This window comes from Panthera pardus, unplaced genomic scaffold (assembly GCF_024362965.1).
Source record: "Panthera pardus isolate Hobbes unplaced genomic scaffold, ASM2436296v1 HiC_scaffold_1, whole genome shotgun sequence".
Taxonomy (NCBI): Eukaryota; Metazoa; Chordata; class Mammalia; order Carnivora; family Felidae; genus Panthera; species Panthera pardus.
Window position 1 is genome coordinate 49,459,510 of NW_026526654.1, and position 27,712 is coordinate 49,487,221.

General features: G+C 34.1%; 1 protein-coding gene across 11 annotated transcripts in view; it reads left to right on the plus strand.

Moving 5' to 3' along the window:
• Window positions 1–27,712, plus strand: part of PCDH9 (protocadherin 9) — a 919,043-nt gene that overhangs the window by 599,945 nt on the left and 291,386 nt on the right. For 6 of the 11 annotated variants that reach the window (XM_019415589.2, XM_019415579.2, XM_019415580.2 and 3 more), the window contains one exon: window positions 4,467–4,668. In XM_019415589.2, coding sequence (XP_019271134.1) covers window positions 4,467–4,668 — 202 coding nt within the window. The remainder of the gene's footprint in view (window positions 1–4,466; window positions 4,669–27,712) is intronic. The other 5 variants (XM_019415582.2, XM_019415583.2, XM_019415584.2 and 2 more) reach the window with 1 other exon arrangement.

Sequence of the window (27,712 nt, forward strand, 5' to 3'; positions counted from 1 at the left end):
TCAGTAAATATTAGTATAATTTTAAGTATTGTGACTTTTTCAATTGTATGATACATAATTTATTAATTAAATACCTATTAGGCATGTCGCTCATTTCTACCTTTTTGCTATTTTATGCAAAGACACAATGAACTTGACCACCAAATCTTTGCACCTAGGAATCCCTGTAGGTTAATGGGACTGGGATTGTAGACTTGAATGTGTCATTCATTGGTGAATAGAATAATATTCTGTACCAGTAAGAAATGCACAAGAGAAGCATTCAAGCAATGGTTGAGATTTCATAGATGACTCATTCTTTTAGCAACTCTTGAAGAACAGTGCCCAATATAGGAACATGTGTATCTTACCTGAGCATCTTGAATTTTCCCTCCCTTTCCTCTCTACTAATCTACACGAAAAAATATAGTGAAAGTGTTTGGTGATGTTTCTTAAATTAAACCAGTGTGGCCTCTTCTGACTTGCAGCATCCTGAACCTTTATTTGTATGCATGGCCCTTTATGCTTGTGTAGAGTACAGAATTTCTGATGAAAGTTTCACATGGTTAGAATTCATATCGGCAGCTCTGAGATAAAATAACATGAAGCAGCTTTAGTAGTTACTGGTTCCCATCTTATTCTTTCTCAGGGCAGCCAGGGACCTAGAGCTAACTTGTTAGTGATACATCAGATAAACAAATGTGACATTCAAACCGTTAACAAGACATAGCCAATAATAATAATAATGTTTACCATGGGAGAAAACGGAATGGATAGGAGCTAGATTTTAGGAAAACAAGAGTGCAAAGGCTTTGGAAAATCTGAAGTAGTCTCATGATAACATATGTTGTCCCAATTCAGTCAGGCAGCGCTTCACTGTATTTATAACGCAAATTGGGTATATTTCCATGGGGATAACCCAGAAGCAGAATTCCCAGAGGCAGTAAGTAATAGCTTATCCTCTTCCTCTTTTTTGAATGTGCAACAATTATAGGTTTCTTGAAAGGATAATGGGGAAAACCTTCACTTTTTTAAAGGAGAAACCATGTATTCTAAACTGTTGGTCTTTGGGGCGCCTGGGTGGCTCAGTCGGTTGAGCGTCCGACTTTGGCTGGGGTCATGATCTCATGATCTCACGGTTCGTGGGTTTAAGCCCTGCATTGGGCTCTGTGCTGGCAGCTCAGAGCCTGGAAGCCTGGTTCGGATTCTGTGTCTCCCTCTGTCTCTGCCCCTCCCCTGCTCATGCTCTGTCTCTCTCTCAAAGATAAATAAACATTAAAAAAAAAAATTAACTGTTGGTCTTCGTCTATGGCTTCCATGAAAACAGCTTCCCCTCAGAAAGGCTCTGAGCTGCCATGATGTACAATTTAGGAGGCATGCCAAGGTTATGGGGTGCAGGCAGTTCCCCTACAAAAGGACAATACTTTTTTTTTTTTCCTCCAGTGGTGAAGGAATCACATCTTTCAAACAGCTTGGCCCTGGGCGTTAAAAGAGAATATGCAGCTCTAAATTTCAAGAATGATAACTACTTTTTATTGAGTACCTACTATGTGTCAAGTTTTATAAACCAGCAAGACTTCTTGGCACTATTTTCTCCATTTTACAAAGCCAGGAACTCATTCAAAGAGGTAAAGTCACTTGCCTTGGGCCATTCTCTGCAGAGCAAGGACTCCTGGCCAAGAGGTCTGGTTCTGGCTTCTTCACCTGGTCCTGTTGTGCAACAGCTGAGCAAGTATTGTTGAGTCCTTGATGACACCTACAACTCCTAATTCTTAACACTTCATGAATCCTTGTTTTCCTTCATTTCGGTCTATTCAGATCCTTTCCTTATATCTACCTTGAAATTTCAGACATTGTTGTACCTGCATCAATCATTATGATGATAAATTAAAGATAGATTTGCTTGATCAATTTGCTTCGTACCATAATATCTGTGTTCCAGTTCTTAGTCCGCATGCATTACCACCCCCACTTCCCATTAGACTGATAAATTGTGCACACTTTTCCAATTAAGACTTAAACATCCTTTAGTCAAATTAATTAGGAAATATTTCCATAAGCCACAGTAGTTTAAGCATTATATCACTCTAATTTACACTGTCATTACAAATAAATTATGCTAGATTTCTAACTTTGCTTATTCTCACTTATAAAGTGGTAAAGAAATATCATAATATAATATATGTGAGGTATATTTGAAATAGTTTTCTTCTAATTCTCAGTGAAATTATAGTACTGTGAGAACTGCTGGGTTCAGGTATTACTGGTGTTGCCGATTTGGACATTTCTTAGGAGAAAAAAATATAGTAATTAAAGTAGTATTATTATGCTTAGAATATCATAGATGGAAAATTTCCATTTTTCTTCTGTGAAACATATACTTTATAATGGCTTATAAGGCCTGGAAATGCCTTATAAAGACTGAAGAATGTGTCTCATTGTCTTTCTCTGATATTTGACTTGTTTTACATTTAGCTGAGTTATAAGTAAGAAGTATTCATCCAGAGATAGTACCAAAGATACTTTAATCACTGAAACTACAGACATTTTAGTAGGCCACTTTATTTATTTATTTATTTATTTAATTTTATTATTATTATTTTTTGGTGGTTTGTACTTGTTAGGCCAATCACTTTAAAAAGATATGTTTGAGAGTCATGTATAATGGGCAGCCTGGTCATTGTCCTTAATACTGTATTTATCACAAAAGGATATTGATCAGTTAAGGGCATATTGAAACAGAAACAGAAAATCCTTGTATTGGTTTTCTCTAAAGGGTTAATTTCGCACGAGAGAGGAAACAGTGTAATAAATTAAAAAAATTAAAAATAGCCACATTTTTCTTTCTATACAAGAAGAAATACATCTCAGATATTAAGATTCAAGTTTGACTGGTATTTTCATGTAGCATTCACCTAGGCACATTTCAAAATCTGTTGGGGGGGGTTTGATGGTACCGAGATAGTTGTGCATGAAGGTGAATGTGCTACAATAGACTCAATTAGTACCATTTATGAGTATAGTTTATGTGATGTCGGCATCAGTTCATTAAAAATGTACTGAACTATCAAATCATTTCACACAGGTCATTGAACAGCAATAAAGGGGTATCAGCTCTTCTCCATTATGACTCTGAGCTGGATTTGAACCAGTGACTCATAGGAAATAGACTATGTTCTATTGTTGTCTATAAAAATGCATTTATAGAGTAGCAGTATATCTATAGCATTTTGTGTCTAATTGCATTCTTTTTTCTTTGAAACGGATACAATCTATAAATCATCTTCTGGAAAAACACTCAAGTTTTAGGTATTATAAAGTGATTATACATTATACATTTATATTTTATATACTTTATTATTTATATAATCATAGTTTTATTAAATATGAGTAAGAGTGGTCACATGTGACATGATATTGAAAGGTCTTTTGGCTGTTAGAGCAGAATGAAAATTAAGTGCACTCAGACATACAGCACAAATTTACTACTCTCATATAATTCCAAAAGTCATAAATCTCCACCCCACACTGCTGTAAGTATTCCCATATCTTGTGGATTACATCAGCTAAAAGAATATTTACCAAGAGTACTAAGCAACAATCTGTGCTGAAATGCACACTTTTATTTTATTAAAACATTAAAATTTATTGAAGTAGCCATCTACATATTTTAGGTCACTTCTGACAGTGACATTGTACAAACAGATGCCAAAATAATATTCCAAACATCTTTCTGCTGGAATGTTCTATAGCCAATGACTGGTGGTAATATCTGAGCCAGTGGGCAATAATGACTTCATTGCAAAAACTACCTTAAAATCATTAGGTAAACAAAATGCCTGTTCACTCAAAAGAAATGGAATGTCACATTATGTATGTATTTTATTCAGATCTATGGAACAAATATTTTCATATTTCTGCTTATTTCAAGTTTTTTTTAATTTTTGTTTTTGTTTTTGTTTTTGTTTTATAATGGGTGGCCTGGTCATTGTCCTTAATACTGTGTTTATCACAAAAGGATACTGATTAGTTATGGGCATATTGAAACAGAAAATCCTTGTATTATTGGTTTTCTATAAAGGGTTAAATTCACATGAGAGTATAATATATAAAAAAGTAAAATTAAAAATAGCAGCTTTTTTCTTTCTGTACGAGAACTACATTTCAGATATTAGTATATTAATATTTTACATATTAATATATATATTTACATATATATATTTGTCTTTCTTGCTATCATTTTGACAATTTGCCCTTAGTTTTTTTGTTCTTAAATTAAACAAGACCGAAATTCCTTCTTGTGTTTTGCAAGTTGGACATCACGTAGCAAATAGCAAATGATAGAGTTTGTTCCTAGCTTTGTTCCCAGTTTTATGTTTTCGTTTACATTGTGTCATCTGTTGAAAGTTGTTTTGCTGTTGTGTTCCGCTGCACCCATTTTACCTGAGAGGAGTGTTAATTGGCGTGTCCTGTGGTCTTCTTTGTAGTCGCAGCGCCGCGTTACGTTTCACCTCCCCGACGGCTCCCAGGAAAGCTGCAGTGACAGTGGTCTAGGCGACCACGAGCCGGTGGGTAGTGGAACCCTGATCTCACACCCTCTTCCTCTGGTTCAGCCACAGGACGAGTTCTACGACCAGGCCTCTCCGGACAAGAGGACCGAAGCAGATGGCAACTCCGACCCCAACTCTGGTGAGTCCCCTTGCCAATTCTGACTGCTTGGAGTTCTGGCTTGCTGTTGTGTGCGCTCGAGTTTTAACAGTGATTGGGGGAAGGAAGTACACGGACATTCGGTTGTTTTCTGCTGGCTTTATTGTTGTTGTATTCAAAATATTTAAAGTCTACTGTGCTTCTTGTTCTGTGGAATGCTGTTTTCCAAAGGCTTTTGTTTTTTTAAACGATACAATAGTGATTGATTAAAACAAGTGTGAAGAGGGTGATAATGATTTTGGGGTTTTACTTTTTTTGTGTGTTTCAATTTTTGGGTATGTTTTTAAACAATGTATTGAACAAGTAGAAAGAGTGGGATGGAATTGGCAAATGGCTTTATTCTCCACAGATCCATACCCCACCTTAGAAATCACTGCCCCTTCAGAGTAAGCCCCTTGAAGTTCCTTCTTTCTTTGTCTTTGGAGGAAATTTTGGCAAGTGCTGTACCATTTTGGTGATGCTATTTACTGTTATTAGAAAGCATCACTGACTAGCTCACCTCTATTAAAAAGTTAAAAGTCTGATTTAATAATTATGTCCAGTCCAGAGTAATGACCATGATTTCTATTCAATTTAAGTAAAACTGTTTTCAAACTCATCTTGAACCTGCATCAAACTGCTCGCCTATGGTGAGAGATGGGGATGGGGTGAGTTTTCCCTAATTTGCTAGCTACTTCTCTTCTCCAGCTGTAGACATTAATGTGCCTCTGGCAGTTCTATGGTTGAAGTGGAATACCGAGGAGAGGCCAAAAAGCACAAAAAGGCCTTCATAACTAGTCCTGGTGTTGGTGGTCTCTGACTTCTAGTATTTTAAATGGACTCTGTTTCCAGGGTGGTGGTGGGGATCTTTTGTATGTATTACCTGCCCCCTCCCAAGCTGTGCATCCATTTCTCCATGTCTCTCTGATGTCTTTCTTCTCTTTGGCCTGTGTAGTTACCTTCGCATCTTCTTTCTGCTACAGTTTCTCCCTACTCCCACTTAGGAAGACCTAAGTGAATTACACACCAGCTCTGGTTTTTAATCTTTCATATTATATATGTTCACCTATAAGTAAAACATAAGTGCATCTTTTTACTTCACATACCCAGAGGGGCAGGCCATATGCAAAGAGGCAACTTCTCATTATACAGCATTTGGTAGACTGGCCCACTGTCTGCCTTAGATTTCTTGGTTTTGATTAGTCTCTAAAGTACCACTGAATCGAAGTGGTTGCACTGAATTATCCTTTCCTGGACTTGTATGAAATGGTCACATAGGTAGGATAGCTCTTTCTAAGCTGATTTCCTGGTTTCCAACTTCCCTTTCCCAGTTTTGAAACATTTCTTATTGGCATTAAGCTAAGAGTACCAAAACTGGTTCTTGGCTTCCTCTTCTGGATATGGGAATGGTTGGATTCTCTTATCTTCAGGCCTGAGCTGAAACTAAGACTCCATTTAGAGCAGATACTTTTATGCCTTGTCTATACAATTCACCAAAGATTTTTCATTTGTTTGTTTGTTTTGTTTGTTTTTACAGAAGTAAAGGGGGAAAAAAGGCATACAGAAATATGGTTAACCTAAGGTGCCTTAGGCCAGAACTTTATCCAAAATGTGTAGCTACTCACCCAATGACTCCTTAGACCAGGGCAATAGCATTAAGTGAGCTGCCAAATGGGAGAAGGCAGAAGAGATTCTAAAGCACCCCCCCTCCAAATAAGTCCCTTTTAAGCTTGAAGAGGCCCCCAGAGTTTTTACCAATCCAGTCACATGGAAAAAGAAAGCCAAGGGATGATGCACCCTTGCACACTGCAACATTCAACTCAACAAAGTGACTCCACCTGGGAGAATCATAGTCAATAAAATGTGTTAAACTGAACAGTGCTCCTTGGTGGAGACAGCATCCTTATTTATCTTTAGAAAAGAAGAAAATAGGCAGATAGGGAAAGGAGGAGCCCTGAGGGCCCCTGGAGGCCAACTATGCTTTTGATATTTAATGGGACTTAAAATATTAACTTCCTTTGTAAATGTCTAGAACAGAATTAATTAGAATAGCCTAGAAATATTAAGAGATTCATAACTAAATGGTAATTCTTATTAGGATAGTATTATGATATATTATCTGAAAATTCTGTAGTCGCATTTTGTAATTAACTTTGAGGAATTTGTGAAGTGAGGTATAGAATAATTGAAGCACTAATCTTCAATAGTAATAATCTTGCTATTTAGATCTAAACTGTATTTTTTGTCTTCAGTGGGATTTTCTGTCTGTGGTGTGATAATTCTTGAAGAGCTAAGATTTTGTAGTAACCATGCTATCTTCATATAAATCATGAATGTAGGTATTATCTGTAGATTATTAAGTATCAAATCTGTATGGATACCTTTTTTTCCCCAAATATTAAGCTTCTCAATAAAAATAAATCTTTAAAGATTAGTAGTAAAAAGTAACTTTTTTCATTATATATTTTAAAAGAAGTTAATGGAAATGGTATCTTATGGGGGAAATTTTTGGAAACATTGGGCTTTAATATAGAGTCTTGCTTCTAAACACACACACGAAGTACAATATTTTTTCCTTCCAATTTTATACTTTGGGTTTGTTGGCATCATAAATTTTATATTATATGAAGCTCATGAATTTTGAAAAAGGTGAAGAAAGTATGAAGGTCTTTACGTACAGTGCCAAAAATAAGGTTTGTAAATTACTCTATAGTTTATGGTTTTTGTAAATAATATTGTGTAAAATCTACAATAATCTTTATTTATCAGATATGACTCATGCCAATAATTTAGATGTTATGGACATACAACTTTCTTTTTTTCTCACATTGAAAAAAAATTCAAGCCCACATTTCACTAGTGTGGCAGAGACTTTACTTTTCTTTCCCCCTCAATTTCACAGGCTCTACATCATGCTGAAAAAAGTTGAAATATTCTGGTCCCTGGGACATCCACCCACTTACATGTCTACTGAGATGCCCATTGTCTTATGTGTCCACATGGGTCTCAAATGATACTGCCTTCGCCCCAGTCCTCCTGGCTCCTTCAGGATTACTGCCATTTTCTTCATGCCACTGATGGGCAAAGTTTGCACTTGGCTATCTCTGGCCCATAGTGCCTAGATGTGTGGTATGTTTATCACCCTCTAGGATCTTCCTACCTCCCTGGACTCTGCCTCAGGTCTGTCTAATCCTAATCCTTTAGGTTTTTCAGAGTTCTGCCCAACAAGCACATGTAAAGTCTCTCCCTCTATTACTATTTCTTTTCATCCCTTTCCTTCCTAGCCAGGCTAAGTTAATGTTTTTAATGTCTGGAGTTGGAGATCCCCACTATATTTCTTGATAGTTTTCCACAAAGACACAATCCCCCCAATCTCTCTCCTTTTTCTTTTTCTTTTTGCTTAGTAGCTATTGAAAAAATAATCATCATGGTAGGTTTAGGATTTTGCAAAATAACTGATGTTTTTACTATTCTCTACCCTGTTTCATCTTCATCTATGCAATGAATACCAAAACTTGTTTGAATAGGCTGGGGTAGGTAAAGGGATATATACAAGAAGAAAAAAATATATGTATATTTCAAAATTATTTTCATAAATAATTGTGTAAAATGATATTTGTGTTTATTGCTAAAACAATTTGAGAGCATACTTTTAAATTTTATAGTAGGTGGATATAAAAGTGATAAGTAAAATAAATTATTCCCTTTTAATGAAGTGTTTTTAAAAAATATATGGTGAATAACTCCAACCCCATTAATCATTGATTACCACATGAAATTCAGTTCTCACAGGAAATCTAAGATATATACTTTATTAGTTTATTAATTTATAAAGTGAATTGGTGCCCTAGAAGCCTCCAGTGGTGACCAGTGGGTTTGTTTCTTTCTTCAGTGTCACAAAAGAATTTTTATGACAATTGCAGAATTATGAGTATGTGTTGGGTTTTAAATGATATCAAGAATTATTTATTTTGTTAGATGTGATAATGGAATTGTAGTTTTATTAAGAGAAAATCCTTATTGGTAGTGATAGATTGTGAATTTAATGGAGAAACAGTTTGACGTTTAGAATTTGTTTTAATAATACTCCAACAAAATAATAATAATGATGATAATGATGAGAGTGATGATAGGAATTAAACAATGAAATGTTAGTGGTTGTTGAGGTTGGATAATGGCTGTAGGGAGCTTTATTATACTGTTGTCTCTAATTTTTGAAAAGTTTTAAAATTCCTCAAATACAGAGTTTATTTTAAGTATACAGTGAGAGAGTGATATAAAGGTCAGAGTCAATATGTGAAATATACATGTTCTTCCTTTTTCTATTAATTGTTTTATCCAAAGATATAGTGTATTTTACAAAACTATAGCCAGATGGTTTTGTATATAGCAAGCATATTTTATACATCGAAGTACATTTCAAATGGTGAAATAGCAATTAGACAGAGATTTTCAGTAATTACATTTGTATTTAGAAAACCAGAATGTAAATTGGTATATGCCTCCATTAAAGTCCTTTTGAGTAATATAAAGTCTTTGAAAAGTTCTCTTTAGAATATAGCAATAAAATCATTAGGCAGTAACTTCAGCCCTGCTCTGTTTGTATGACACCCAGGGGGAATTTAAGGACAGGGCATGACAAGCGTCCTACGGCAACCAAATAGATGGTATCTCTGTGTTATAGGCACATCTGAGTCCTAAAGCATACTTGGTCAACTATGCCACAAATAACACACTCACATGCAGAATTTCTTGCACAGAATTTTGTCACCTTTTCTGCATATAGAAATGTATACTATTCTCAAATAGTAGAGTAAATACTATTTCCTTAAGAAGTTAACTCATTAATGTTATCATACACTCCAAGTATAATTCGATAAAATCCCTGCTTCTAAGAAAATAGTTAAGGGGATTTTCAGTTGAAGGTTGCTATTTAAACAACTGTAACTAGACTGATGAAACAATCTCACTAATTTAAAAGCAAACAAAAACAATTATGTGATCAGATCAGGAAGAGCTTATTACTACTAATTCAGAATAAAGGCTTAATCTTGTCCCATTGAGAATCATGAATAGAGTCATTTTCATATCTGGCATTTCTTTTAAATGTCACTTTAAAGGATTTTCTGCTGTTTAATCATGTGCAAAATTGCAGATTGTATTTACTTTATTAAAGCCCTATCTGTTCATATGCTCCTGATTCTACCTGGACTGTATGTGAATCAGTTGGTGAACTTTTCACTAAGGATAATTTTGATACTTGAGGATATTTATGGGATGGGTAATATTTATTCGGTCTACTTATGAGTCAGGAATGCCTGTAAATGTTTTAATATATTGCTTATGATCCCACACCAATAATACAAGTTAGATAGTATTATAAGTCAACTGAATAACTTCAGAAACTTAAAGTTATTTGTCTAAAGCTACTTAGCAAGTAGCTGAAGCAGAATGTGAACTTTAGGAGTGCCTGACTCAACAGCTTATGCTCTTACTATTCAGAGAAACTACCTTCAGTATACACACATATTTTATGGCAGTGTCATCACTGACATTGAGCTTTAAATTCTAGGACGCTAATATTATATATATGTGTGTGTGTGTGTGTGTGTGTACACACACATATGTATATATATATTTAAATTTTTATATTTTAATTTGTATTAAACGTATATTTTTAATTTTTATATTTTAATGTAAATATGTATGTTTTTTATTTTTTTCTGGCTGCCTCAAGCCTCATGTACTCACTAGACCCTGTAAAAATGTTCCTTCTCAGGCTGTTGGAGAAAACTTTCCCTGCTTCTGGGTGGACTTTAGGGATCTGGTTGATGTGAAGTTGGACTCACCTTTCTGCTCTCATGTTGGAGTTCTTGTCAACACTAATCTTATTTTTAAGAGAAAATTTGAGAAATTGAATCTTAAGAAGATAAGTTTATTGAATGGTCTGATAGTTAGAGAACAACTTGTGAAAGATCTCCTCTGGTAGTTTTTCGTTTGTAGGGTTGTTTGTTTTTTTGACATTGGGCTAATGACAATTTAGTGCTTCATAAAACCCTGCAGATCATACAGTATAAAATATTTTCATAAAAGAGTCATGAAAAGGGAAGGCTTTGCCTATAGTTACACAGCTTGTGAGTGAACTCATATATGCCAACTCTTGTTTACTGTTTTTTTTGATGGAAAAGTTTTTCCTTTTCAAGACCCTTATACTCTCTCCTCAGAGCAAACCTGTATGATTATTTGATTAACAACCGTCTCTCCCTTTAATCAGTAAGGACAATTTGCTTACCTTTATATTCTCTTTGCATAACAGAACCTGGCCTAGAGTAGGCCAGCCATGTGTATTTGTTGACTGAATGAATAAATCAATATTTCAGAAACATAATCAGACAAATTAAAAGTGTTTATCAAGATAAAAATGAATAAACAAACAAAAACTAGAGAGAATTACACCATGTTAACTGTGGTTATCTTTAGCTTGGAGCATTGATTTCTTCTTTTTAATTGTCTATATTTTTCACAATTTTCATAATGTATTCAAAATTATATTTTCATTTGGTGATGAGGTGACATAAATGGAAGGCACCTGATATAGAGCTGAGAAAAAATTCATTCTTAATGCATACATATTTGTTGTATCTATTAAAAATTTACATTAGAATATTCTTCCCATCAGTTTATATGCTAAGAAATATTGAGAATTTAAAATATTTGGGCACGAGACACAGACTGTCATTTTGGGGAGAAAAGAAAAACTAGTAAAGTAAAAAAAGACTTTAAAAAACTCAGAAAAAAATATAATTAAATCCAAATTCCAATCCTAAGAATTTGTGCTGCTACTAACCTGCAGGGGGAAAAAAAATCACTAACAATAATATACTTTGAGAATTAAATTAAGCATGAATTTGACTTTTTTGGTATAGCATTATATTAAATAGTTTTATGAACTGTATTTATATGTTTTTGTAAGTAGCCTGGGTTGAGCTAATTATACAAACTCAAAGAAAATTGTTCAGAAGTTTTATATTGTTACCTGTTGTGTTCATTTCCCCATGGTATTTTTATAATCCATTCATGGTGATCCTGGCATAGGGGGCCCTAAGTTAATGAATGTAGAGATCCTTAGGGAATGTTATAAATAAAAGGTAATCAGTCCTACTGTGATTTGAGTTTAAGGGGGAGGAGGTTGCCAAAAACTCAGGAACTTAAAAAATAATTTTATTGCCCTTTTAATCCTATGACACTTTAAAAATTTGCTTTATTAAATATATTTTTCTAAACCTAACCTCAAAACTTATCTATTGTTATCTATTTTCACCTCAATATCAGAGAGGGCAGAAAGTTTTCTAGAGTAGAATCTTCGAGATTATAAACCAAATATATATCTACTCATCTCCATATCTATCTATCTATCTATCATCTGTGTTCTTTTGCTGATTACAACACTTAGTGCCTTATAACAACACACATTCATAATGTCATAGTATCTTTACGTCAAGAGTCTGAGCATAGCTTGGCTGAGTTCTTTGTTTAGGGTCTCAAAAGCCTACAGCCAAGGGATCAGGGAGGTTACATTCTTATCTGCATGCAAACCATGGAAGAATTTACTAAGACTTTTCAGACTGTGAACAAAATTTATTTCCTTGCATTTGTAGGACTAAGAACTCCAGCATCTTTCTGGTTTTTAACTGGAGACTGCTTTCAGCTCCTAGAGGCCACCTGCAGCTGCTTTCCAACATGCCTACTTACTTCTTTAAAGCCCATCAGGGAGACAGAGTCTCTATAGTGAGTTTGTAGCAGCATTAAGTCTTACAGACTTAATCACAGGAGTGATATTCCACCACCATTTCCATATTCTATTGGTTAGAAGCAAGTCTCAGGTCCTGCCCACGCTCAAGCAAATGGTATACACATAGTTGTGAACACCCGGAGGTAGGGGCTATGAGGGGCCACCCTAGAGTAGTTCTACCATAATCTATATAAGACTTAGTTATCCTGATATATCTTAGTATTTAAAGTTTTTGCTTCAGATCCTTTATTCACTTGGCTTTTCCATGATTTACTTATTTATTTATTAATTTGTTCGTTCTGTAAATACTCATGTAGAGGCTACTGTGTACCAGGTACTAAGACAGTTTCTAGAATAGACATTAAAACTGAGACGTAGAAAACCTTACAAAAACTCACTGTTACTATAAACTAGGAGAGCAAAAGTTCTTACTCTGAGTTCCTTAGTTGGCAAAGCCTACGAGAAGGTTTTTGGGAAATGTGTGAAGTTCCTGAAATTGTTTTGCATTTTTTTTCTATGATGGTATGATATGAGCATTTTATAGACTGTTAAGAAAACAAAAAACAAAACAAAACAAAAAAAGAATTAGAAGAAAAAGGAAAATAAGCACTGATTTCGTTAGAAGATACTGGATGCTAATACATTAGTGAACTATAATATGCTAATGGTTAAGTGTATAAAAAAGTGGGTTTTAGTATACAATAAGTCTTGAATAAGTAATCAGTAAAGACTCTTTTGATAAAGTGATGCTTTAAAGAAGTGGCATTGAATGAATAGAAATTGTCTAAGTAAATAAAATGTTTGTGCATATGCATGTGTGCACGTGTGCAAGCACTCTTGCCAGTGTAGGCTTCTGGTGCTATTAAAGGTCATGGACAGTTGGGCAAGCAGTGAATAGTTCAATAACTTTGAAGCACATGAAAATATGATTAGGTCTGCTTCTTGGGCTGAGATTCCTAACCTCCAAAATGGGACTATTAATAATCTATACAAATATTATTATAAAAATTACAGTTATTTGATACAGATATTAACCTAGCACAGAACCTGAAACATAGTAGATACTCAGTGAATGGTTGATATTAAATTGTTTGAGTGTGTGACAATAAATGAAACTGGATTCAGAAATATGTTGGGACCAGATTTTCAATGATGGTAAGGATAGGATATAGCAGAGAAGGGAAAAGAAAGATTTGAGGGTCTTTTCAAGATTTTAGTTTGTGAGACATTGGAAAATTATGAAATGAAATAAATGAGGGAATATAAGAGAAAAACTCAGGTTAGGAATTAACAATTTTTCCTTTAATGTTGAAGTTTGAACTGCTGGACAATATTATCTAGGAAGTGGGAATATGATTCTGGGTTGGAAACTGGAAACTAATGAAACAACGTGAATGAAATTCTTTGAGCAAATATCATAATTATGAGGAGAGACAAGGAACCCAAGAAAGAAATCATAACAAACCTTAACATTTAAGGCAGGCAAAGGTGAAGGTGGAGTAGAGTGAAGATATTTGAAAACTCTGGGGAGATTTAAGTCCTGTATATAGTTAATGACTTTTTTTGAGAGCAGTGTGGAATTGTTATTAAGAACAAAGACTATGGAATCAAAATAACCTATGACCTAACACACTGAAGGTTGGGGCCAGTGGGCCACTGGCATATAACATGCTCAGTTTACAGGTATCATTATATTTTAATACTAGTATTATCACTAGATAGTGAAAAAGTATAGAACAAGCAAAATATGTATCTGATTATTTAGCAATATAGGCTCCAGTCAGGTTTTAAAAATTACCATAGTGAATTTTAATATGTAAAATTGTTGGGGCGCCTGGGTGGCTCAGTCGGTTAAGCATCCAACTTCGGCTCAGGTCATAATCTCGCGGTCAGTGAGTTTGAACCCCAGGTCGGGCTCTGTGCTGACAGCTCAGAGCCTGGAGCCTGCTTCAGATTCTGTGTCTCCTTCCTCTCTCTCTTCCCCTCCCCCATTCATGCCCTGTCTGTTTCTCTCTCTCTCAAAAATAAATAAACATTAAAAAAGATAAAATGAAATGAAAAATTGTTATACATTTGAAGAAATTAAATTCCAAAAAAATGTTAGCTTCAAATTCTAAAAAACTTTATGCTTTAAATTCTTTTCATGTGACTTTTTTTTCATATTTATCGTATCTGATGAGCATCACTATTTTATTTTTGCTAAATAAAGACTGATAAAAATTATGTACTAAAGCATATTTATGTTTTAGTATTTGCATTGTTTTACTTTAAAATACTTATGTTCACTTTAATATTTTTAAAGTATTTGTTATTAATTATACACAATATATTTTCTGTTTATTATCATTTTATTTTTTTTTAAAAAGATACAATTAGATGACTTTGTAAAATATTACTTAATGTAGTTAAAAGATGGCTGTAAAGCAGGCAGGGACACAAGCTTTCCTGCTGGAAAGTTTTAGATCTCATCAATTTAAAGTATGACTTAATTCCCAAAAATAATTAGCTTTGAGTACTCATTTATTATAGATACTTAAAACATTTTAGGAAATACTCTCTTGCATTTAAGCTTATTAAACGGGTCACAAAGTGTTTAGTATTATAGTAGAAAAATCTATAGTAACAATATGCCTCCTAGTGTAAAGTAAGGGTAATGTCAACTTTCATTGGTGTGCTGGAGGAATTGAATTTCCTTAGCTATATGCTGTCATGTGATGCATTCTTCTAAGGATCCATAAAGAGAAATGATGTTACTTAACCCTGAGCGTGTGGTATGCCCTAGTGGTGAAAAACTGTTTCTATGTCTCTGTTTATATTTTGAGATTGGTAAAAGTGATAGGTAAATCAGTAGTGATATCTAAAAAGAGCTTACTGATTTCAGTAACTCTTAGAAGCATAAAACTAAGCTGTTCTTTTTTTTAAACCTCAAAATGAAGCCATCTCACAGAAAAGCGTGGAAATAATTACTAATTACAAAGGACATATACTCATAAAATCAAACTAATGTCTCTTATCTTTTTTTAATCTTTATTTATTTATTTTGAAAGGGGGGGGTAGGAGAGAAAGAGAGTGTGAGTGTGAGTAGGAGAGGGTCAGAGAGAGGGAGAGAGAGAATCCCAAGCAGGTTCCACGCCGTCAGCACAGAGCCCACTGCGGGGATGGATCTCACCAATCGTGAGATCATGACCTGAGCTGAAATAAAGAGTTGGACACTAAATCGTGGGAGCCACCACGTACCCCATGTTATTTTATCTTAATATATAAAAGTAAATAAATAAAATAAAATGTCTATAGAGTTTTAAAACAATTTGAAAGTTTTGAAGAAATACAGCTGTTTGTGTAAAATGTCCCAAATTTACCTTAATGCTATTTGACATACATTTCCGCCAGGAGATATATTCAGATTTATGTGACTAACAAATATATGACTACCCAAATTTTAATGACCCTAAAGTAAGTTTGCCAGATAAAGCACAGGATGACCAGTTAAATTTAAATTTCATATAAATAGTGAATTTCATATAAACAATTCTAGAGGGAGATCTATGTATATCCCAAATATAGCAATATTGCAATATACCTTGTAATATTTAAGAGTTACTTAGACTAAAATACATTTATTGTTTACCTGAAATTTAAATTTATTTATTTTTTCTAAATCTGGTAGCTTTACCCTAATGATATACTGAATGAATTAAATCATATAATTCAAATATTATGAGGAAATCTATCCTGGGCATATATTTAATTGTAAATAATATTCAGAGCAGTGATTTGTTGACATTATATTAGAATTTGTCATGCAACATTGCCTCATGTAAAAACATTATTTATATATCATTAATATATAATAATCATTTATATATCATTAATATAATATAATATTATATTATATATATTATATATATATTAATTCCTGTGTACAGAAAATAATCATATTTCAACATTGGAAATTCAGTTTGTGCTTATATATAACACTGTAAATGTACTGTTCCAATGCTGAATGATGATATCTATGTTGGTCTTTTACTGTTGTTTCAAACAGAAATTCTGGTTAAAGTTTTTGATTCATGATTATTCATTTATTTATTTATTTATTTATTTATTTATTTATTTATTTATTGCTTTGATGGTTCTTGCAATACATCATATTTTAGGATTCTTTATGTTTTCATTGACTTTTATGTCCTTTCTTTACTGTCAGGATCTAATCTATACTTTTTAGGATCTTACCACTTCCAAGAGAACCTTTGTCAACATGGGAGGAGGGTGAGGTGGAGAGAAAGGGAGAGAGAAAGGAAGAGACAGTGTTTAAATTTGTTCCTGAAATTTTAAGGCTTTGGTTACATTTCCTAGAAAATATATCCGTATAAAACACACAAAATACGTTTTAAAGACCTCAAACAAAAGACACTCATTAATTGCCATGGAGCTAGATAGACTGAGCACAAACCAGGCCTCTTCCATTTTCTGGCTGAGAGAGCTGGGGCCAGTTACTCTGCCCCAGTGACATCATCTGCCATGTGGGATGAGCACCAGACTATATACCTATAGACTTATTGTACAGATTGCAACGGGTCAACACCTGTGACTCACTTCGAATAGTTCTAGATTCATAGTAAGTTTTCAATTATGTTAGCTGTAAGTATAAGAATTAAAGTCAAACAATTATCTAAGCAAACTCTTTGGCTTCAACTCTGTCCTCACACTAATATACATGGAAAGAAACAGGGGACCCATCTTCCCTAAATTCCAATTTCTTGCTGACCAGTTAAGGAAAGATAGATATTGTTTTTTGTTTGTTTTTTTAGTGTATTTTGAATTATCAATATGTCTTAACTCTGCATTCCACTTTACTTTCATATATAGAAAATTTTGTTTGAAAAAATTGTGTGATTTAATACCCATTTGAAGAGAGAGAGAGTGTGTGTGTGCTTTTTGAATAATAACATGGAGGGAATTTGGCAATTCTATAAGATCAACTCAAGCATCTACAAATAGTATTAACTGGTAAGCACTTAGTTATATAAGAGGAATATTAATGAAAATCTTAGGGCATTCCAGAATCCTAATCTTCACTTGAATTTTGGACCTTTACAGATTTATTCCTAATTGGCCAGAAAACTCTTTATTTCTTTGTAATTAGTAATAACCTCATTGTCACATCTGCAAACAGGCAATATACTGTACTTTGAGCAAATTTGCCATTTAATCTCTGCAAATAAACAGTGCAGTGAAAAATAACATAATGACAATTACAATTTAAATGCTCATTGGAAGGAAAGAATTAAACCTAATCTTCCTAAAGTGCAGGCACTGGTTTCATTGATTTTTTTTCATGTTTTTGTGTTTTGATATGAAAAAGTATTTTATCATTCCTCAGTATTCAAATAACAAACCCTTCACATTGGCATAAAATAAGAAAATTTAAACTGTTTTTTGTTTTGTTTTGTTTTTTAATTTTAGAGAGAGAGTGAGTGGGCAAGAGGGGCAAAGGGAAAGAGGGGGAGAGAGAGGAAGAGGGAGAGAAAGAGAATCTCAAGCAGGCTCCATGCTGAGTGTGGAGCCCAACTCCGGGCTTGATCCCAGAACCCTAGGATCGTACCTAAGCTGAAATCAAGAGTCAGACATTCAATTGACCGAGCCATCCAGGCACCCCTTAGGCTATGTTTTAAAATTTCCATGGGGGTACGTGGGTGACTCAGTTAGTTACGTGTCTGACTCTTGATTTTGGCTCAGGTCATGATCTCTTGGCTTGTGAGATCGAGCCCTGCATTGGGCTCTGCGCTGACAGCATGGACCCTGCTTGGGATTCTCTCTCCCTCTCTCTCTACCCCTCTCCTGCTCTCTCTTTCTCTCAAAATAAATATATAAACATTTTAAAAATTAAAATAAAGTATTCCATGAAAGAAAAAAGAAATTGCTTTAGTTAAGGAAGGGTGTACATTATTTTGTATGTTTTTTGACGATGCAGTCTTCAACTAAGCACAATATGACAATTGTGAAACTATATCTAGAGACCAAAAATAGATGCAGGGGCCCCACAAAACAGCACACTGAGTCTTAGCGAAGGTACCATCCTATCATAAGAAGAGTGGTGTCTCAGTGGAATATTTTCTCAAGACCTCTTTTTAATAGGGAAATATATTTTTTAAAAGACGTAAAAGAGCGTTCTTCATTTGGAAGACAATGTTGAGTTCTGATTGAAGCTCCTTGAGAAATAACTATAGGGGCACCTGGGTGGCTCAGTCGGTTAAGCCTCCGACTTGGCTCAGGTCATGATCTCACGGTTGGTAAGTTCAAGCCCCACGTCCGTCTCTGTGCTGACAGCTCAGAGCCTGGAGGCTGCTTCCGATTCTGTGTCTCCCTCTCTCTCTGCCCCTCCCCCGCTCACACTCTGTCTCTCTCTCTCACACAAATAAATAAAACACATTTAGAAAAAATAATAGTAACTATAGAATATCTAACAGTAACTCTTTAGTAGTCCCTCCTAAGTCAAAACTATTGTGCAGTAGGTTATGTTTTAAAATAAGAAGTCCAGGTATTTTGAGCCAGAAACACCAATACTCCACATGCAGTAAAGTTTTGACATTAGCAACAAACAGCATAAGAGAGAAGGGAAATTGGTCTGTAGTCTATCAATTTTACATGATGCTAGCACAGTTGGAAGGCTTTTTAGTGCTTTGGTTTGTTTGTTGTTTAAAAAAGTATGGAATAGGCAGGTATTTTACTATCTGCAGGGACCTAGGAATATGTGCTCCAAAATAAGGAAAATTGAGGTTGACACTGGCCTTGCACTTTCTAGTGATGTTAAGTCTCAGTCTCTCAATGTGTCCTCCTTTCTCTATTTCTCAATCTTGTTCTCTTTCCTCTGTCTCTCTTGTTCTTTCAGTCTTGCTCACTCACTATCCCTTTAAGATAATAATATAACTATTGGAGTATTAGAAATAATATAAGCAAAATGTCCAAAATAAGGTCTGACAGATAATAAGAGCTCAAAAATGTCAGTATCATTGTTATTAAGTGAGAAATGCTTTTTCTCCTCACACCTAGTCCTATCAGTATGATGTCTCTAATGAAATTTGAGTTAATAAACTAAAACGATAATGTAAGTAAACAAATGAGGAGACACCTGTGGGGTATTTCCATGAATCATGTGCCAGAATTTGTTTATGAATACAAGGAACTATATTTTGACTGTTCAGACAACATTTGTATCTACTTCATAGCTTTCAAAAAGAATTGTTTTTTTCAAATAATTTTAAAATGTTTTTTAAAATATAAAATTGGAGGAAAGGCAATATGCATAATTTTGATAGTTTAGGTGGTTACTGAATAGTTTTAAAATTCTCACATGGTCAACTTGTCAAAATAATCTGCCAAATATATATGGAAGTACAAATTTTCATAGTTTTTAAAGTTGAAGACCCACTCTGTCTTCTATTATGTTTATCTTCACATGATAAAAATTCATGTATTATAGATTTATGTTATACTGATAGATATTTGAATTAGTAATAGTAGCCTGTAATGAGATAAAATTGCTGTTGGAAAGTTAAGGACAAAATACAACATCTGCTTTTATTTTATATATATATATACATACATATATGTATATATATGTATATATATGTGTGTGTATATATATTTATGTGTGTGTGTATGTTAACAAAAATGATATATTTGTAATAATTTATTACACTCAAAATGGTATTGATACGGAAATCAAATTTTTCTATTTCATTTGGAGTATGTTTCCATTTTTCTTTATATATGTGAATTGCTTATTTATTTGGGCCCCAAATGAATTGGGGGCAGATATTCCTGATTCATTGTTAGAAAGCCTGATACATGGCATTGACTTTCTCATTTTCAATGAATCGCATGAGTGCCTGAATGGAGTGTTTCCTTTCTCCATGGCTAAGCGTCCCCTTCCTCTTTGACATTAGCTGCCATGTGATCACACACTTGCAACATTACTGACACCCAAAGACCTCAGTTAGTACACACCAAGTTGGCGATTTCCATGGAGTGAAAAGGCAGAGAAGTAAGGGAGACCATGAGAGGTCCATAAGTAAATTCCTTTGCTACAATTCAAGATTATATTCTGTAGAGATCATCCCCTTCAGTTTTCCTTACTGTTATATTTTCCCTCCTCTCGCAATTCAAGATGCTAATTCTGACCTAAAACATTTTTAATCTATTTTCCCACTATTTTAGGAAATGTGACTTCCTTTCTTACCCTGTGGTGATGTGGAGGTCAAATGGAGCAGCACGCCTAAGGAGTCCCTTGGTTTGATTCTGAGCCTGACTGTAGCTTAGGGTATCTCCTGCTTGGAGGAGTTTGACAGAACTTTCTTCTATTAGCCTTTAGGGTGAGGTTCAAACTCTGTCTATTCCCTTCGCCTCTTTTCTAGCACTATTAGTTTGGGGAATTGGAGGTTTGAGTGAACAATGTGACTTGTCCTCTTATTGGAAGCAGCTGGAACAAAACGTTAACTATAATGCTGCCTCTTTGCACTAGTAAAGCAAAATGAAGGGACTTTTTAAATATTAAAATTGTTTTTTCCCTCCAATGTGTATTCAGAAGAAATGTGTGAGATCGTAAATATGTGGGACTTTGTAATTATTAAAAAAAATCGGTATGGTGTCCTTGAAATTTTAGACCTTAGCATGTTTTCTCCAGGCAATAAGAGCAGCTTATGGAAATTACACAATAAATTAAAAGTTTAATCTTAAACTTAATGATACTCTGTAAACTCTATAATCAATTATCATAGACATCTAATGGATAGTTTTACTGAAAAATTTTATTAGCTTTTATCTATCTGTTTATGTTTTGAAGGATAAATATACCACAAAATACACAGTGATGAAATTCCCTCTGATCCAGATTGTTCCCAAAGAAGCAAATTTCTTCTCCCTACACCTTATTCATTGCTTCATTCTTTCATTCAAACATTTTAACTTATTTCAAAAAGCATTTCATGTATTACAAAAATTTCATTTTTTATTTATCCACACACTTGGCCAATTTTTACTGACTTCTAACTTATGTTGCAGGATATCTGAAGAAGCATTTAAAAAACATGCTATTGTTAATTTACTTTTGTCTACTTAGGCAATGCCCATTTTATTCACACTTTATATGAAAAAGAGGATTATGTATAAAATATGTAGTCACATAATAATAATTAAATAAATTATGGAATAGTCTCAAAAATGTTCAACTACTTAACTGGAAGATTTCCTCAGTCATTTTAATTATGACTTAGATGAATATCTATTGGAAAATTTTACAGCTACTTACAGTAGCCAACAATGTGCATAGTATTCCACTTAGCAGATGTTTAGATTTTGGACATACTTTCCTATAGCCAATCCAATCAAGTAAATTTTGAGGCCAATTCATTGGTACTATAAAAACACGTACAAACATGTATGTCACATATGTATTTATGTATAAGATGTTAATCTGGTGTCTTTATGTGACATACTTAATTAGAAATAAGGATTAACTTTGGTAGAATACATTGTTTTATGCCTGAGGAGGCTTTAGTTTGCTTTTATTTTTTTAAATTTTTTTTAATGTTTATATTTATTTTTGACAGAGAGAGAGAGACAGACAGACATGAGCAGGGGAGGGGCAGAGAGAGAGGGAGACACAGAATCCCAAGCAGGCTTCAGGCTCTGAGCTGTCTATGGGCTCGAACCCACAGACTGTGAGATCATGTCCTGAGACAAAGTTGGACACTCAACCGACTGAGCCACCCAGGTGCCCCAAGTTTGCTTTTAATAGGAGTTCAGTTTGTAGGGAGCCCCCATAATTTTTCTACCTCGTACAACTGTGATTACAGCCGAGTTTAATGAAAGAAAAGTGGAAGATACTACATAATTTGTTATACAGTTTGGACTTTAATAATAAGATCTATCATTTATTGAGCACTTACAATGTGCAAAGCACTGTGATACATTATGTTCCTGGCTGAAATCATTTCATCCTCATTACAACCTTATGAATTAAGTATTATTTTCCCATACAAGGAAAAAACCCCTGAAGTTTAAAATCACTAATAAATCGCTAATAAATTCCTCATGGCCTCAGTGCTAATGAGTGGAGATTAGTGGCTTGAATTCAGCTTTCAGCTACTAAAGTAAATGGCTCCTTAAGACACTCCTTAACTAAGGTTCTGTTGTTAATCTTCATATTTTTATATTTAGCAAATCATTTTTCAATGGGGGATATTTAGCATTTTACCAGACCCATTGAAAACCATTGAATTTTGGACTCCTGAATTTGAGTGAGATGAGTCATCTCAGATTAGCCATCAACTAAGCTTTGCTTTTCACATCACAAAAGGACAGCCAGGATCATAGTGTAACATGACTTCAATGTAAATATGTGGGTTATAAGAAACATTAATACCATAGCTCTGACCTCCTTTTAACTTTTATTTAAGCAGGGCGCCTGGGTGGCTCAGTTGGTTTAGTACCTGACTTCGGCTCAGGTTATGATCTCATGGTTTGTGGGTTTGAGCCCCACATCAGGTTCTCTGATGACACCTCAGAGCCTGGAACCTGCTTCTGATTCTGTGTCTTCCTCTCTCTCTGCCCCTCCCCCACTCATGCTCTGTCTCTACCTTAAAAATAAAAAAAAAAAAATTATAAAAATCGACTTTTATTTAAGCAGTGCTTAGATGATTATGATCCTAATTTGGAAGCTTCAGATAAAAGAGAAAGGCTGCTACTTATGCTATAACAGCCTACCCGAAGAAAAACAAAGTACCACCCGGTTAAATTGCCCATTTTAGCAAATAAAATACAGGACACCCAGTAAAATTTGAATTTCAGATGAATAATCATTTTTTTAATGCACCGTGATTAATCAGGGGCATACTTCTACTGAAGCAATACTTATGTTTATCTGAAATTCATATTTAACTGAGTATCTGATATTTTATCTGGCACACTTACACCTACTGGAAAATATCGATTATGCTTTACTATTAGTAATTTTATTGATAGTAGTTGCACACAGATCTGGATCACCATTACAATGAAAACAGAAAAAGACCAGTTAATTCATCCTCCTTCCCAGTGAAGCAAGCAGATTTTCCTCCAGAATATCTTCCAGTGCTATTCCCTTTGGTGTATTTTGCTGAGTACTCGTTGCCATCTAACATATTTATGAGTTTCTATAGAATGGAAGCTCCAGGAGAAGGTTTGCTCGGTGCTGTGTCCCCAGTGCCTAGAATTATGCCTACCACACAGGGGACACTTAATAAGTGTGTTTTAAAAAAGCAATGAATGAATATGAAAAGTGCTCACTACAGTTGTATTGGCTATTCAACATTTATTAAGGCGGGAAATGTGTACATTTTTCTTACCACTGATAGAAGCAGAAAAAATGTTGCAGTGACCCTCTGTGCCAGAGGCAGTGAACCAGCCATTTGTTCTCACTGCTTGTCCTCCTAATTCTGATTTTGTGTGGGAAAAATAAGTGAGTGGGTGAGCCTTGTTTCTCTGTAAACTCTAATCCCAAGGCCCGTTGATAGATGAAAGGGCTGCCTGCAGCTTAAAGAGCTGCATGAATGCTGAAGGCAGCCTTTTGATTTCCATTTCACTCCACCAAACTGCATTTTAGATCCTGCAAATCTTGGCAGACCCTGAAGGAGGTGGACGCCCCTGTTATCCAGAATAATGAATTGTACTTGAAAACGTGAACTCAGCCAATGTTGCTATTGGGGAAAAAAAAAATGACCTAGCACATGATAAATGAATGTTTCTATCTAACACTGAGAATTCTAGAAGAAAAACTGCAATCGTTTGCGACACACACATGACATTGTATAATATTGTCTTTGCATCATCAAGTCTATTAAGATAATGTATGGAAAACATGTTTATTCATCTGGCAAAACTGATAAATAAATAAAACTGTTAAATAAGTAATCAGAGTGCCAGTTCTGCTGAATAGTCTGTCATGTGGACACTTCATTTACTGTTTAGCTGAGGGCTGAACAGGACAGACCAGGAGCCAAGTAGACAATAACTTTTAAATATAGATGAGGCTTTATTATTAAGCCCTACAGTTCAATATTTGTAAGAGCTGCTTGTAAAAGTCATGTATCGTCCTTTGGTATTTTCTCCTTTGTTCTTTTGTGTCTTTCTTTTAGAAATTTAATTCTTAACCTTTGTATTCAACAATGTAAAATATCATAGGAAGCATGTACAAGGAGTCCTGCATACCACAGAGAGTAACACATATAATACTTGTTGATTCTCATTCCTACCAAATGCAGTTTCTGCATAAATCCAGTGATTTTGTCTTCAGATAGCATAACGGGTCCGTTCTAGTACAGGCATTATTTTGGTCAAGTATTTGGTCCAATATATAGGAAATACAGATGAATCTACAACTCCAGGTTATATATGTGTGTGTATGCCAGTTGTGGTAAGTTTAGATGGAAGGTATATTTGTTATGTCATAAATATTCCAGCAATTAATATAATTGCACTAATATAGGAAAGTTCAGTTTAGCATAATAGTATGCTAAATACAAATCTCAAGGATTCTTTTTTTAATGTTTTTATTTATTTTTGAGAGAGAGAGACGGCACCCAGTAAATGTCTACCCAGTAAAACCTAGTAAATGTCACAGTTTGATCAATATGTGACTACATCTAGTTAGAAATTTTCAGCCTTACTTAACAGCACGTGTTAAGTCAGAAGGAGATACTGTGGAAACTGATACATTTGTTGCTCCACCAGCAGAGATATGTTTGGAAAAATTGTGCATAGAAAAGACTTGGAAAACATATTGCTAATGGATGGTTTCCATTGAGTGATAAGGTTGAGAAGGAATTTAGCATTTCTATTTTTCTGTGTATTTTAATTTTATATTTCAAGCCTATGTTCATTTCTCATTAAGGAAAATAAATCTTGTTAATAATTTTTAAAAATTATTTTATACACTGAGCTAACAGTTTTTGGTAATCATGTTAGAATAAATCAGTTACCCATCTGGTCATTAACACTTCTTGAAATTCATGTTAATTAAGAGAGATATGCTAATTTTTGAATGCATACATGTATAATTAGTAATATACAATAACTTACCCAAAATAATAGAGATCTTTTTTTATATTTAGGTCAGCAGAAAAAAAATGGTTAGGCTGAATAGAAACAATTACCTGTCCCATTATCACAACGAATTGATGGAAGTAAAGTGTACATATATAACTTTTCTCTAACTACACATTTAAATTTGTTTTAGAACATTCCACGCTGCAAAGAAAGATCATAGTGTGAAAAATCATATGTTGAGTCAGGTGCATTGGGATAACATTGATTTCAACCTGAAAAAGAATCTCTTTCTTTGAAGCAAGCAGAAGAACTCTGAGCTGCTGAGAGAGTTGCTGACAGAGTGGAAGAAAGCACAAAGTAACAAAGTGCCAGAGAGACAGGGAGCCAGAGAGTGAGGAAGAACCAGGCCAAGGTTGCGTGCTCACTTTCAGGAACTATATTTTAGAATATAAATCTCACAACCTAAAACACAAATTATAAAAAGTAGTATTTATATTTATAAAGAGGAGTCAAAATATCTATCATAAATGAAAAGGAAGTGCAGAGTCACAGCATGTTTAATTAAAGAGAATTTTACTAGAGAAAATCAGTAGAATGAGAAACTACATGAAAGTTTAATGGAACAGGTGTCTATTATGCTTTTGTTTTCATACTGGTGATTTGTTTGGTAATGTCACGTATTTTTCAACTGGTTTAGAACTGCATAATTAGATAAAGTTTTAAAACAATGGGAGGATTTCTACAGGCAACTAAAATATAAAACTTTAAAACATAGCTGAGACAGCAGAAATATGCCATGCTTTTTTTTTTAACTCTTACACTTCCATGAATACGTGTCACAACCTAAGATGGAATATAAAAGTGGTAAAAAGGAGCTGTTTATAATAAAGAAAACACATTGACTAAAGCTCAACTATTTCTTAATGCTCACTGTATGAATTCAGTGTAAATGTACAGTCATATGTTTCTATAGAATTTCTTGGATACATATTAAATACATTGAACAATTTCTCAATGACTAACATGTCACTACTCTTTGTACATGGAAGAAATCTCTTTGATAGTGTATGTACAAGAATATTTAGAATTTTAGAAGACTTATGCTGAATACATGCAAGAAACTATATTTTCAAATGAATTTTAAATAAAAAAGACATTTTTGCGTTTATCACTGTCACATTCTCCAAGTGGGAAGGCAACCAATCTCTCTCTAAATGATCTAAACTCTATTGGATTTCTACATGTTTAATAGTTAATTTCTTCATAGTCACATCGATAGCATTGAGATAAGTAGTGTTCTTAAGAAAACTTTTTAACTCTGCTTACCTTTCTGAACTTATATAATTTATTTTTTAAATATGCTTTTAGAATATTTCTGTCTGGTAATACAACCCTTTTATAAAATGCCAATACAAATAATCTGTTTTATATATTAAGATATTTGATTTGATTTAATTATGATACTAATGAGGACAATTTTGAGAGAGGATGTACTATCACAATTAAGTCAATTACAGTTTTAATAGTTTGGTATCCTGATTATTTAACTCCTCCTATACACTCACCAAATAAAATGAAGCCAATTTCAGTTACCCAGTGAAACTAATATCTATTTTTAATATCTGCATTAGTCAATTAACTAACAAATTAATTGCACTTGTACTACCTGTAAGTGGTCAATATCATTCTCTAGCAAAAATTCTTCTGAATGGTGTGTGTGTGTTTCTGTGTTTTAAATAGAACAAAATACATTTTAAGAAGATCTGTACATGGCATTTAGAAAAGTTAAATACCTACTTTTTAAAGACAGACAAAAGGCACCAATACCTTTTGCAAAGGATACCTCTCAAAACTCTATCAGCTGGAAATAAAATCTGGAAGTTGTAAGACCCAGCCCGGAGCTATCATCTAAAGAGTATGATTCTCTATGTGACATATATGTTTTATGAACAAAATAGCATAACCTGAGTTAAAAAGACCCTTCAAATATAAAGCAGTATTTTCTTATAATATGAGTACACAGAAGTGTATAAATGAATCCCAGGTATGTTCCTGGGAAAGATTTGTTCAATTTATTTGTGAAAAGTACTAGAAATGGAATTATATTCTGCCCCCCCCCCCCCCGCCCCGCACTCTCTCCTTGGAATTTTACAGTAATTAAGAAAAGAA